This window comes from Macaca mulatta, chromosome 14 (assembly GCF_049350105.2).
Source record: "Macaca mulatta isolate MMU2019108-1 chromosome 14, T2T-MMU8v2.0, whole genome shotgun sequence".
NCBI classification, from domain to species: Eukaryota; Metazoa; Chordata; class Mammalia; order Primates; family Cercopithecidae; genus Macaca; species Macaca mulatta.
In genome coordinates, this window is record NC_133419.1 from 20,993,462 (window position 1) to 21,007,109 (window position 13,648).

Sequence of the window (13,648 nt, forward strand, 5' to 3'; positions counted from 1 at the left end):
TGCTTCATCAGCCCCCGACTATCTTTCTTACATCTCTATGAAATGGGAGGGACTGTTGTCTACATTCTGCTGGATGGGCAAGTGAAGGAACAGAGAATATAAGAGGCTTTCCTAAGGTCAGGGCCAAGGAAAGGGGCCAGGAAGAGAAAACAAGCCTCCCTCATCTCCAGTGTTCCCCCAGACAACAGCAGCTTTGTTTGGGGAAGAAGAGAAAATTCCTTTTGGAAACCCTTGCAGAGAAGAGCCATGGGCAGTGGTCGGCAGCAGGACTTGGCTACATCCCTGAGGTCAGCGGGAAAAGCAACAGGCATTGAAGCCGAAGCACCGATGGGAACAGCTGTGCCTGCGCCCTGGCCCTCCCTTCTCCAGTGAGCCTGGTTCTGGGGAAGCTGAGGGGTTCTTACGCAGGACAGAGATGAAACTGCTCTTGTCGGCCAGGATCCACACCCCGAAGCCCAGAATCACTGCGCCCAGGATCTGGAAGGAGAATGGAGCCGTTAATGGGGAGCCAAGCCAAGATGGGGTGAGAGCCCTCCCCCGCCAGCTGTCCCTGCAACCCAAGTCAGAGTGGGCAGGGCAGGGGGCCACAGAGGGTACCACCTCTACCCTTCTCCAGCCCAGGGATGTCCAGATGGCCTCAGGTCCCACACCGCAGCAAGCCAGACACCAGGACCCTGGGCAGGGAATCCCTCCTACCTCCCATCTTGCCCTGCTCCACCATGTGTGATTCAGCCGAGCCTCCTGGTGCAGCCTCCTGCCAGGGGCGCCCTTCCTGCCACATCTCCTGGCCCTTTTCTCAGCTCATCCCCCCCACTCCACCCAGTTCAGGGCCTAGGAGCTTCCCAAAAAAGAAAAGCTCTAAGGAAGACCCTCCGTGGACTTGAACATCAAAGCCCAACTCATCCCCAGGTCTGAACAATGGGGCCACCTGCCACAGGAGCCTTCTCTGACCCCCTCAGGCAAACTCAGGTGCCCCCATTCTGCTGCAACCACTGTCCGGCCCTTCTTAGTCATTCCCACTGGGTCTAACTGCTGTGTTAGTTTATCTGGTTAGACTGAGAGCTCCCTGAGGGCAGGGCTGGTTGGAGACAGCTCTGTATCCTCAGCAGCTCTATAGCACTGGGTGCTAAGCAGCTGGGGGAATGAACGAGCTCATGAACCAAACTGCAAATGCAGGACTAGAAAGGAAAATGAAGGTCAGGCGTGGTGGCTCACGCCTGTAATCCCAACACTTTGTGAGGCCCAGGCAGGAGGATCACTTGAGCCCAGGAGTTTGAGACCAGCCTGGGTAACACAATGAGACCTCGACTCTACAAAAAATTTTAAAAATTAGCCAATGTGGTGGTGCTAGCCTGTAGTCCCAGCTACTGGGGAAGCTGAGGAGAGAGGATCACTTGACCCTAGGGAAGTCAAGGCTGCAGTGAACTGTGTTCATGACACGGCACTCCAGCCTGGGTGACAGGGCAAGACCCCCTCCTTCTGCCCCCCCATAAAAGAAAAAATGAATGAGGGGTTACAAAAAAGGATCCCAAGCCCAGGGATTCCCTGTCTCTCTCCCATCTACCAGGGCTGAGCTCATGTCCCCAGGTGGAGTCCCAGCCAAGATCCACCATCCCACAAAGCTGGCGAAGACTGGGCAAGTGCCTGCCATCTGGGCAAAGGTGCAGGTTCCCTTTGGAGGTGGGGGTGGCCCTGTGTCAGTCCACAAGGCTGGCCATTAATGGGGGCCTGGACGGGACCCACCTGGTGGATGACTCATCTTGAAACTCCCACCTGTATCACCAGCCCTGGGTTCCCACCTCAGCCATCATCCCATAATCTCAGGTCTGAGGCCAGCAGCTGCCTTAGAGCCCTGAGCCTGGGGCTGGCCTGGGTGCAGGGTCTCTATCAGTCTCATTCTATCATTATGAAAGACCAGAGCCAGGACCGGCCCAAGGCACAAGGCACCTGCCTCAGGTATAACACATGAGGGAGCATCAAAAACTCAGGAATCAAGAGAAATAATATTTTGCAGCAATCCTTTATTTATTTATTTATTTATTGAGATGGAGTTTCGCTCTTTTTGCCCAGGCTGGAGTGCAATGGCGCGATCTCAGCTCACTGCAACCTCCGCCTCCCGGGTTCAAGTGATTCTCCTGCCTCAGCCTCTTGAGTAGCTGGGATTACAGGCATGCGCCAGCATGCCTGGTTAATTTTTGTATTTTTAGTAGAGACGGGGTTTCTCCATGTTGGTCAGGCTGGTCTTGAACTCTCGACCTCAGGTGATCCACCTGCCTCGGCCTCCCAAAGTGTTGGGATTACAGGCGTGAGCCACCACGCCCGGCCATGCAGCAATACTTTAAAAAGAAAATTAAGGGCCAGGTGCGGTGACTCAACCGTAATCCCAGCACGTTGGGAGGCCGAGGCAGGTGGATCACCTGAGGTCAGGAGTTCAAGACCAACCTGGCCAACATGGTGAAACCCCGTCTCTACTAAAAATAAAACAAATTAGCGGGGTGTGGTGGTGGGCGCCTGTAATCCCAGCTACTCAGGAGGCTGAGGCAGGAGAATCACTTGCACTCAGGAAGCGGAGGTTGCAGTGAGCCGAGGTCACCCCATTGCACTCCAGCCTGGGCAACAAGAGTGAGACTCCATCTTACAAAAAAAAAAAAAAAGGCCAAAAATCCATGATTAATGAACTATTAAACTTTTAAATAAAATGTTGACAGTATCAGTATTATTGATGTTTCCTTTTGCCCCAGGGCCCAGGTGGCTCGGTAGGGGTTTGCCTCTCTCCTGTTACCCTTGTACTTGCTGCCTTAAAGACCACTGTGGCTGATGACTACAACCACAAAGGGATAGTGATGACCCCATGTCTGCCCCCCAGTGTCTCCCACCAGAATCATCACTGAGGTATTATATGTCCTCTCCTCTCTCCCAGTGAGACGGGCCTTGTAATTGTCCTCATTTTATACACAGGGAATTTTATATGAGGCCTTGATTTTATCCATCAGGTACTGGAAACCAGATGGTGACAGGTGAGCTGTAGGGATATTTTGGATCCATCCTCGGCCTTCACCCAGAAAGCCAGTCTCGGGACCGAAAAGCCCCTGAGACACTGGGGAGGAGAAGGGTCTGCTGGAAGGTGGGTCCACCTTAATTTGCATAGCTGGGGGAAATGGGGGCTTTCCAGGACCTGGGAGTTTGGTTCCCCAAGACTCCTGCAACCCTACTCAGCCCACCACCACCCCACAGCACAGCGAGGCAGGGGCCAGTGCTCAGGCCCACGTCTGCTCCCTCTGCACCTCAGACCCATGTGGGCAGAGCCCCTGCCCCGTTCCCTCCCGCATTCACAGGGTGGGACAGGAAGGAGGACAGCCCCCACCAAAAGGGAATGGGAGGCAGGACAGAAAATCCCCTCTGGGCACACATAATCCCAGGTAGATCAAAACCCCACACTACTCAGCTGGCTCCTCAGCTTGCCAAGAGGAACCCAGAGAGCAAAGTCCCCAGGGCTACCCGTTCAGTCCCTCTGCAGGTCTGATGACCCCAGCCTGATGGGCAGGTGTGGCTGGATCAGCCACGGGGCTGTGGCAGAGCCAGAGCCTGGTTGGACAGCCTACCAGAATGGGCAAGGCACCATGGCACCCGCTTTTTCTCTGTGAACCAAGACTGGGGCTGTGGGGCAGGCCCCATGTTAATCACTCCCCAGACCCTCTCCAGTCCCCAGATGGGACCCAGCCAGGAGGCAGGACCCTCAGAGCAGAGAGCTTCCTTCCCCAGCATGGCCGCAGCACCAGCGCCTCTGCATTCCCTTGGACCTGAGAAAAGTGGCAATGTGCTGGGGAGTCTGGAGTCTAGAGGAGTGTAGGCAAAGACATATAGGTGCACATGCGCGCAGGCGCGAGCACACATAGCAGCCACGGGGATTTTTCCAAACCACAAATCCAACCACTTAACCCCTCCCGATGTGCATAAAACAAAGAGGCAGGCTGACCCAGTCTGTGCCTGGGGAGGCGCACTCTGCCTTCACTGGCTGCCCCCGCTGCCAGGATCCGCCTCTCCAAAGCCACACCCAGAACCCCAGAAAGCCTTTGCTGACCTCCATGACCAGGCCAAGAGCCTCATCTGCTTTCCAAAGAGCCTATCTGTTCCCAGTACCCCCAACAACTGCAATTTTTCATGCATTTGAGTAGTTATTTGATGGAAGCCCACTGCTCCCTAGGACACAGGCTCCGGAAGTATAGCAATCAGGGCTCTTCCGCCCTGAACATCTGAAGATACTGAGGTGTCACATACACATTTGTTGAGGAGTAAACAAGCCCGTTGTGCCTCCTCCAGCTTTCCTTTTTCACTCTCACCCTCCTGTTATACAAGCTCCTCCTCTCCCCCTCCAGCCTCCTGATGGATCACCCTGGGCCCCAGTACACAGACAGTTAACACCTAAATCCTGCCAGCCCCCTGGAAGAGCCAAAAGGAGGCCACGCCCTGGCCGGAGAGCAGCTTTTCCAGTCCCTGGTTCCATAGGGCAGCCTGAGAGCAGGACAGAAAGGGACGCCCTGGCCGAAACCACCAACCTCACTCCGTTTCTCTACTGGGGTCTCCCCAACCCCCACTGCATGAAGGAAAGTTTCTCTATCCCTGAAACCCAAGCTCCGTGACCTAGTACTAGGCCAGAGCCCAGACCCATCTCTCTAGTCCCTAAAGCCCCCAGGAACAGAGCGACAGCGCTCCCCCTCTCCCCGACCCTCCAGTCCTGGCCTATTGGCCTTTATGCTGGGTCTCAGCCCAGACACCAAGTGCTTGCCAGGAAAAGCTTGGCTTTGCCTGCATGGGCAGCTGCTTCCCAAAGTCCTAGGGCAGCCAGGAGGGACCTGACCGCCAAGCTGGGGAAGCCCAAGCCTGGCTTGGGGTGGGTTCCAGGCCCGGCTGCCATGAGCAGAGGGCCAGAGCCACAGTGGGGCCTCACAGGGTCCTCTAGGAGGGAGCTGGGGCCAGGGCCAGGGTGGACAAACAGCAAGGCAGGCAGTACCAGGGCTTCCTGTGTGTGTGCATGCATGTGTGCACACTTGTGTGCAGGTGCCAGGAACACACGTGTACATGTCTGTGCATTGGGTTAAAGTCATGAAGGGGAATTTTTTAATTTTTTTTTTTTTTGTAGAAAAACAGGGTCTTGCTACGTTGCCCAAGCTGATCTAGAACTCCTGGCCTCAAACAATCCTCCTGCCTCGGTCTCCCAAAGCACTGAGATTACAGGCAAGACCTACCGTGTCTGGCCTGAAGGGGAATTTAGAATGATTCTTGTTTATTTCCCAAACTTCCCATGAACCATGTAACTTGTAATGTACCCCTCCCCCTAACAAGCAATTCATATCTACCGTAGAAAACTGGGAAAATACAGAGATGCATAAAGAATAAAATAAAAATTCCCAAGAATTCCAACATTAACATTCAGAGGTATTTTCTTCTCCTCTCAAAAATACTCACTTTTTTATGAATATGTACATTTAAAACTTTGGATCATAAGAAACATCCTACTGTACAACCTGATTTTTTTTTTTTTAACACTATCGGGTAGACCATCAACATGGAGAAGCCAGCGTCCCCAATGCTACTCCTAGGCTATGAAGTTCTCTCTAGGGCACTGCCCCCTCACGACACACTCTCACACTCACACACACCCCACCATCCCGGCAACTCCAAGGCGAGAAGCGGTCCGTGCCAGGCCAGAGAGGAAAACCGAGGCCCTGGGAAAATCAGCGGTCAATGTCCACAGAGCTGACCTCTGGACGGCCCATCTGCTGGGGTAGGTCTGGGGAAGGAGGTACGTGCCCTTCGCTAGCCCAAAGCCTGGCGTCCTGTTGGTCACTCTATGAGAGCTCAGGGACATACCTTCCCACGACAGGGATGGGGGTGTGATGGGGCAACTGGGGCCTCGAACTGTAACAGGTCAGTTCTTCACATGGGCAGGGTGGGGTCCAGGGCAGGACTAGAGAGATGCTAAGAGGCTTCTTCTAGCAGCTCCTGCTGTTGAGTTAGGGGGATGCCCAGGGGCTCTCCTCTCCCTCCCCATACCCACCTCCAGCCCTGGCCAGCCCAGGCTTTGGGTGCTCTAGGAGAGGGGAAGGCCGGGTCAGGAATCTAGTGCTTTGTCAAAGGACCAGCTGGGAATGCCGGGGAATCTCCTTGCTACCCCCAGCAGGTTCCATTGGAGATAGTTCGTCCTCAGTCCCCACCCACCAAATCCCCCCAGTCCCCGGCCCAGTCGGCTCTGGAAGGAGTCAGGCTGGGATGCCCCTGGGAGGAGAATCTTTTCGGAGGTGGTCAGGGCGGCATGGGACATACTTACAAAGAAGATCAAGTTGAAGAGGAAGAGAAAGTATTTGGTGACTTTGATACAGGCTGAGCCCATCCTGCCAGTCCTGGAGCTTCCTGGGGGAAGAGAGAAGGCAGGCAGGCCAGTGAGGGGATGAGCTCGGTCTGCCCTTGCAGCAACCCCAGGAGATGGGTACTAACTCTGTCCCTGTCTTACAGGATGCAGAGGCCCAGAGAGGTTAGACAACTAGCCCAAAGCCACACAGCTAGGAAATGGGGTCCCACGAGTAGTCTCATGTGCCAGGCACCTGATGCTTGGCAGTTAGGATCTGGGTCAGCCACTGCACTGGGGTTGGGGCTGGTGGGAGCAAAATGACAGAGGGAGACCCTCACCCCTCACCTCCATGACCCAGGCTCTGAAACTTGCACAGATAGACTCTGTTGGAAGACAGGGGGCTAGGAAGTTAGTGATCCATTGACACATACCCTGAGGTGAGACCTGTGCTTGTTCCACAGACTCCCTCTGGGACTAGGGGCTGGGAGTTGTGGGGTCTGCCAAGGTGAGAAGGGGAATTCTGGCTTCTCAGAAAATGGGTGAGTGTCCCGGCTTCTTACTACAAAGGGAATAAACATGCATTGTAGAACACCCAACAAATACAGAAAAAACAGAAATCAAGCAAAATGTATCTCACCCCAGAGATTAAAAACTGGCATCATTTTAATAGCTATAATTCGTGTGTGTGTGTGTGTGTGTGTGTGTGTGTGTGTGTGTGTGTATGTGTATAACAAATGGTTCTAAACAAAATTGGGCTCATTCTGTATAGTGTTTTGTAGCCTGTTTTTTTCATTCTATGATCTTCACTCTCTGTATGTTGATAAAATGCTCTTCATAGTTTCATATGCTGCATAGGCTTCCATCCTATTAGTACTTATTAACATTTGGGGGCTCACAGAGTCCCCCCCAAAAATTCATGTGTAGTTAGCATTTTGTGATGCTAATAATTTCTGGGAGCTCGTGGACCTCAGGAAACCCATTCAGGAACCCCAGTGGCCCCAGGTTAAAGTCCCAGATGTGGCCATCCCATAAAGCATTTAACTGATACTCTAAGATCGGACACACAGGTTGTTTCCAAGTTTTCACAGTCTCCCCGATGACACAAGCTATGCTTCTGAAATGACACAAACCATGCGTTGGCATGCTGTGCCCCCTCCACTCCAAAAGACCCCAGGCGAGGGGAGGGCCCCGGGAGGAAGAGGGAAGCTAGAAGCTGACTGTCCTCACCCTAACTCAGAGGCCAGAAAACCCAGGAGTGCCAACCGCCAGCCTTCAGACCCTGTGGGGCAAAGGGAGCCAGGACCGCCGGGCAGCTGGGGCCTGGACAGCTGGCCTGGGACAGCTGCATGGGCAAAGCTGGGCTCGGGGGGTGGAGGGGAAGGCACCAGGCCCACTTGTGTTTCCCTGCCTTATGGAGGGGGAAGGGCAGGCCACAGAGCAAAGGGAAAGGAAAGCCAGAGCCTGGGCTTCACTCCTTCTTCCTCCGGCACCGCTTGAAAGTCTTCAATTTCCCCAGCTACACACAGGTTCCCTATTCTTTTCTGGACATGCTAACCATCAACAATCCTCCATCCTCCTTGTCAAGTGGGAGCTCAGCTTCCACTTCACACATCTCCGGTGATGGGGAAGGTGGCTAATGAGGAGGGCTCATGACCTCCCAAGGGGTCCAGTCCAGTTTTCTTTCCTCTAACAGCTTTGTTAGAGGACGGTTTCTTTAAGTGCCTTTCTAAAGGGCAGATTTGGGAGGTATCACCTGAAGCAAAGCTGCCCAAGTTAGGAAAAAGCTGCCTAGGTGGTAGTGAGCTTCCCATCACAAGCGGCATGGAAGCAAGTCTAAAAAAATACTCATGGGGGATTTAAGTGCTACATAGGGAGATTAGACTAAATGGCTCTTCCAGTCTAGGGGGCTCCAAGGTCTGGATCTGAGAATTGCAGAGATGGCAGTGACTCAGGAGCCAGGGCAGTGCAGCCTGGGCAGCTCCCCAGACCTAGAGAGGAGAAAACATGACTGTCCTGTGCCCAGAAAGCCAGCGATCTTCGATGCCCAAACCCCGTCCTGGTCTAGGAAGGCCTCCTGGGGCTCTGCACTACGTCAAGGATAGCTATTGTTTTTCCTCTCTCTCACCTCCCAGCACAGAGCCTGACATACCGCAGGCACTTCACAAACTTCAGGAACAAGACAGCAAGAGAAGAGAGATTCTTTCCCAAAGCCAGGCGGCATCTGTTTTTCTTTCCTACCATGGATCTGCTGTGTTTCAGCCTGACCAGGTCTCCTTCTAGTAAACAACATGGGGCATGCCCCGAGAGACCAACCCAGGTTCAGTGCCCAAGCAGCAGTAGCTAAGCCACCCCTTCACCACAAGAACATCCACTAACTGCAGTCCAGCAACTAACTATGCGTCTCGGCAACGGGGCCATTGGCATCCTTGTGAAATTGGAGAAGTGTGGAAACCGTTCTTTGGCAACCCTGAGTCAGATCCATGGTGTTGCAGTTTTAGAAAGTCCGGGAAAGGGGTTTCTACACTTTCCAGCTCACACGTCCTCTGCTCAGCCCCGCGGGGGGGCATTCAGCAAAGGGCAGCTTTTAGAAAAAGAGTAAGTATAGGCTGGGCACGGTGGCTCACGCCTGTAATCCCAACACTTTGGGAGGCCAAGGCTGGCAGAACACCTGAGGTCAGGAGTTCGAGACCAGCCTGACCAACATGGTGAAACCCCATCTCTACTAAAAACACAAAATTAGTCGGGCGTCGTGGCGAGTGCCTGTAATCCCAGCTACTTAGGAGGCTGAGGCACAAGAATTGCTTGAACCCAGGAGGCGGAGGTTGCAGTGAGCCAAGATTGCGCCACCGTACTCCAGCCTAGGCAATAGAGCGAGACTGTCTCAAAAACAAAAACAAAAACAAACAAAAAAAAGAGTAACTATGACGTCTGTAAGGAGAAGGAGTGGCCGCCAGGGATTAGCAACCACTACAAGTGGCCATTTTCAGACATCATCCCCCATCATCCTCACAACCAGCCCAGGAAGTGAGTATTTCTATCCCTGGCAGACCAGAGGCTCAGACAGGTTCAGTAACTTGTGCAAGTCACACAGCTCATAAGTGGCAGTGGTTTTCAGAGCCCAAGATCTTTCTTCTGTGAAGTGGTCCCTTCTGGGTAGTAGCTGGGATTATAAAGGGATCTCTAGGGATGGCTGGGTTTCCTTTGTCCAGTTAGGTGTAAGGATGAAAGGGCTGCTCAGAGGAGCTCTGCTCGGAGGGCAAGGAGGAAGCTGGGAAACCTCGTCACCAAGGCTGACGTGGCTGGGCTGGTATTCCCATGATATTCCAGATCCCAGGCAAGCTTGGCTGGTCCCTTGGTCACGCACACAAATTGTATCAGGCACTGGGCTAAGCTCTTCAGAACCTCTACGTGCAAATGGAGGCACAGAGGAGAGAAGGAGCCGCCCAAGGTCACAAGTAGGAGGACCGGCAAGGACAGGGCCCAGGCCGCCTGGCCCCTTACACCACCCATGGGCTCCATCCCACACAGGAGGCAGCTGGGTGGGTCTGAATGCTGAAATGAGAGCCAGGCAGCCCAGTCAAGTGGGACAGACCCAGAGGTACCTGGACATCACCCGAGGGAGGAGAAGGTGCTGATAACTGGAACCTGGGATGGGCGGCTCCCAGGCACACTGGCCAAGATCCAGAAGACAAAGTCTTCCTGCCCTGCAAGTGCAGATGCTTCTGCCTTCAAAGTAACAGGGAGCAGAGGGTGAAGAACAGTCTCCACACTCAGCAGGAGATGGGCAATCCCACACAGACAAGGGAGTCAGCTCAGCCCGAGGCGGGGACACACCCAGCTCACCCATGATGGGCTGTGGCATCAACTTCAAGGAATCTACAACCACCCCCAAGGTTCAAGGAGCTCCCAAGGTTGAATTCAGAAGGTCAGGGGTTATGCCTGGATCTGCCCTCCCATACTGAGAGCGGAGTCTCAGTTTGCCATCCATGAGACAGAAATAAGGATTGGTGTGGAGCCAGGGTTGGTAAACTGCAGCCTGCAGACCAAATCCAGCCCCACTGCCTGTTTATTATACAGCTTCTGAGCTAAGAACAGATTTCTCTCTTTTTTTTTTTTTTTGAGACAGAGTCTTGCTCTGTTGCCCAGGCTGGAGTGCAGTGGCACGATCTCGGCTCACTGCAAGCTCCGCCTCCTGGGTTTATGCCATTCTCCTGCCTCAGCCTCCCGAGTAGCTGGGACTACAGGCACCCACCACCACACTCAGCTAATTTTGTTTTTGTATTTTTAGTAGAGACGGGGTTTCACTGTGTTAGCCAGGATGGTCTTGATCTCCTGACCTTGTGATCCGCCTGCCTTGGCCTCCCAAAGTGCTGGCATTACAGGCATGAGCCACTGTGCCTGGCCCAGATTTCATATTTTTAAACAGTTAAAAGAAAAATAAAAAGATTCTTTAATGCATGAAAATTACATAGAATCTAAATTTCTGCACACAGCCATGCCTACTGGTCTGTCTGGCCCTTTACAGAAAAAGCCTGCCGGCCCCTGGTGTAGGGGATCAAATGGTGCACCCGAAAGTCTCTGTAAGAGGCAGCAAGGGTCGCCGGGCGCGGTGGCTCACTCCTGTAATGCCAGCACTTTGGGAGGCTGAGGTGGGCGGATCACGAGGTCAGGAGATCGAGACCATCTTGGCTAACACGGTGAAACCCCGTCTCTACAAAAATATAAAAATTAGCCGGGCGTGGTGACGGGCGCCTGTAGTCCCAGCTACTCAGGCGGCTGAGGCAGGAGAATGGTGTAAACCCAGGAGGTGGAGCTTGCAGTGAGCCGAGATTGCACCACTACACTTCAGCCTGGGCGACAGAGTGAAACTCCGTCTCAAAAAAAAAAAAAAAAAGAGGCAGCAAGGGTCAGGACCACCCTTGGCATGGGAACTTTGGAGAAAGAAAACAGTGGGGTGGCAGGAATTGATTGTGACTTAGAGAGAGAAGACACAGGATCCTTGAACAAGGGTTCAAATCCTGACTCTGCCAATGTGTGGCCACAGAGGAGGGACTTCCTGGGCCTCATTCATCTCCTAGGGGAGTGGAACTCCCAACTGGACTCCCGTCCTGAAGAGGGAGTGAGGTCAGCGCCTGGTACAGTCAGGACTCGGTGACCCGGAGCTGGGGCCGACGTCTGTATCATCATCAGTTGGCTCAGTACTTGCAGGAGAAGCGAGGGATGAAGATTTAATTTACAGATGATCTTAAACCAAAAGAATGTCCTCCAATGTTATGCTTTCTTGTGTATACTTTTGGTAAACACTGCAGAGTCTGCTCAAGCTTTCCTGTGTTAAAAACACCGACAATTCAAGGGAATGAGATGCAAGCACATCTTATGGAAACTTCCAGAACAGTCACAGAGAACCGTTAGCAGCAGGATGGAGGTACTGATCTTTGTTATGGTGGTGGTTGTTGTTTTGAGGCACTCTCGCTCTTGCTCTGTCACCCAGGCTGGAGTGCAGTGGCACGATCTTGGCTCATGGCAATCTCTGTCTCCTAGGGTCAAGTGATTCTCCTGCTTCAGCCTCCAGAGTAGCTGGGATTACAGGTGTGTGCCATCATACCCGGCTAACTTTTGTGTATTTAGCAGAGACGGTTTTGCCATGTTGGCCAGGCTGGTCTTGAACTCTTGACCTCAGGTGATACACCTGCCTAGGCCTCCCAAAGTGCTGGGATTATAGGTGTGAGCCACTGTGCCCGGTGAGGTGCTGATCTTATGTTATACTTGACACCAGGTAAATTGACCATTTCTGAGCAACTACAATTTTAATTGACCAAATATATCATTTTATGCCAGATCAGTTTGTATAATAAAATTATTATATTCATATTTTGCCAACTTCTACTCATCGTTTAACACTCATCTCCGAAATCACCACCTCCAGGAAACTTCCTACTCCAGCCAGCTTTGTCATCACTACCACTGCCAACCCCTGACCCCCAAGACACATGCTGGTTAGACGCACTCCCTCTCTCCTTCCTTCCAGTGGCACTGGAGACCAGAGCAGCTCCATGAACAGGCTCTGGCATCAGGCTGCCTTGGATTTGAATGCAGTTCTAATGCCTCCTAGCTGTGTGACCATGGACAAGTGACTTAACCTCTCTGAGCCTCACTTTACTCATCTGTGAAGTGACAAAGATAAAACCTATTTTGCAGCCTGGGTGCGGTGGCTGAAGTCTGTCACCCCAGCACTTTGGGAGGTCGTGGCAGGCGGATCATGAGGTCAGGAGTTCGAGACCAGCCTGGCCAACATGGTGAAACCCCTGTTCACTAAAAATACAAAAATTAGCTGGGCATGGTGGCGGGTGCCTGCAGTCCCAGCTACTCGGGAGGCTGAGGCAGAGGAATCGCTTGAACCCAGGAGGTGGAGGTTGCAGTGAGCCGAGATCGCACCACTGCACTCCAGCCTGGGTGACAGAGCAAGACTCCATCGCAAAACAACAACAACAACAACAAAAAACCCAAACCCTACTTTGAAGATTTGTCCAGACGTTCGATTAGATCATATGGGCAAAATGCCTGCCACACGGTCGGCTGTGGATAAACGGCAGTTCCTATAATGAAGTGCTGCACAGTCACTTTCTACCTGCCTGTCCATTTCCCCTGAGGACTGTGATACCTTGAAGGGGAGACTATGTTATTTATGAGAACAAGGCAGACTTCCAACAAACGTTGCCGAATGAAAGACTGGGTGGATGCAGGGATGGATGGGTAGGTAAGTGGACGAACGGATGGACAGACAGATGGAGGGACTGCCACAAAGAACACCAGGGCCTTCAAGTTCTCAGCCACTTGAAGGTAGTCTAAGATCCACTGCCCCTGAGTCTGCAGGGACTGTTCTCAGGCCTCTTCTGTCCTTGCCCACAGGGCAGGTTGGGGGTGTGTGAGGTGCTCAACCCTGGGATAGCTCTGAATGCCAGGACCTGCTGCCGAGCCTCCCCAGGGACCAGCACTCCAGGACTCTTAAATGCTGTAGGAGTCAGACAGGGGGAAGAAATGGTCCCTCCGTCCACCAGGTGGCTCAGACTGAACACCTGAGGGCCACGCTCGGTCTCCGCCTTCCTTGCCCCACAGCCCAAGCGTGTCCCCTCCAACCCACCACTCCTCTCGGCCCAGGACTTACCTTCCACGAAACCAGTGCAGCTGGTCACAGGACCCACGTCTGCCCGTGCCCACGTGTCGTCCACACAGCAGCAGGGAGGACTCTGAAAAACACGGCCCAGATCTTGTCACTCCTGTCTGTGACTCTCCAAAGGT

At 53.1% G+C, this 13,648-nt stretch overlaps 1 protein-coding gene across 6 annotated transcripts in view; it reads right to left on the reverse strand.

The window, feature by feature from the left end:
* The window catches only part of CD82 (CD82 molecule), a 55,890-nt gene that overhangs the window by 19,711 nt on the left and 22,531 nt on the right, over positions 1-13,648 (reverse strand). For 2 of the 6 annotated variants that reach the window (XM_028833496.2, XM_077963080.1), the window contains 4 exons: positions 13,515-13,596; positions 6,781-6,908; positions 6,329-6,411; positions 405-477 (listed from right to left, as the gene is read on the reverse strand). In XM_028833496.2, the coding sequence (XP_028689329.2) occupies positions 405-477; positions 6,329-6,391 (136 nt within the window). In that variant the 5' untranslated portion in view covers positions 6,392-6,411; positions 6,781-6,908; positions 13,515-13,596. The remainder of the gene's footprint in view (positions 1-404; positions 478-6,328; positions 6,412-6,780; positions 6,909-13,514; positions 13,597-13,648) is intronic. The other 4 variants (XM_002799571.4, XM_077963079.1, XM_077963081.1 and 1 more) reach the window with 2 other exon arrangements.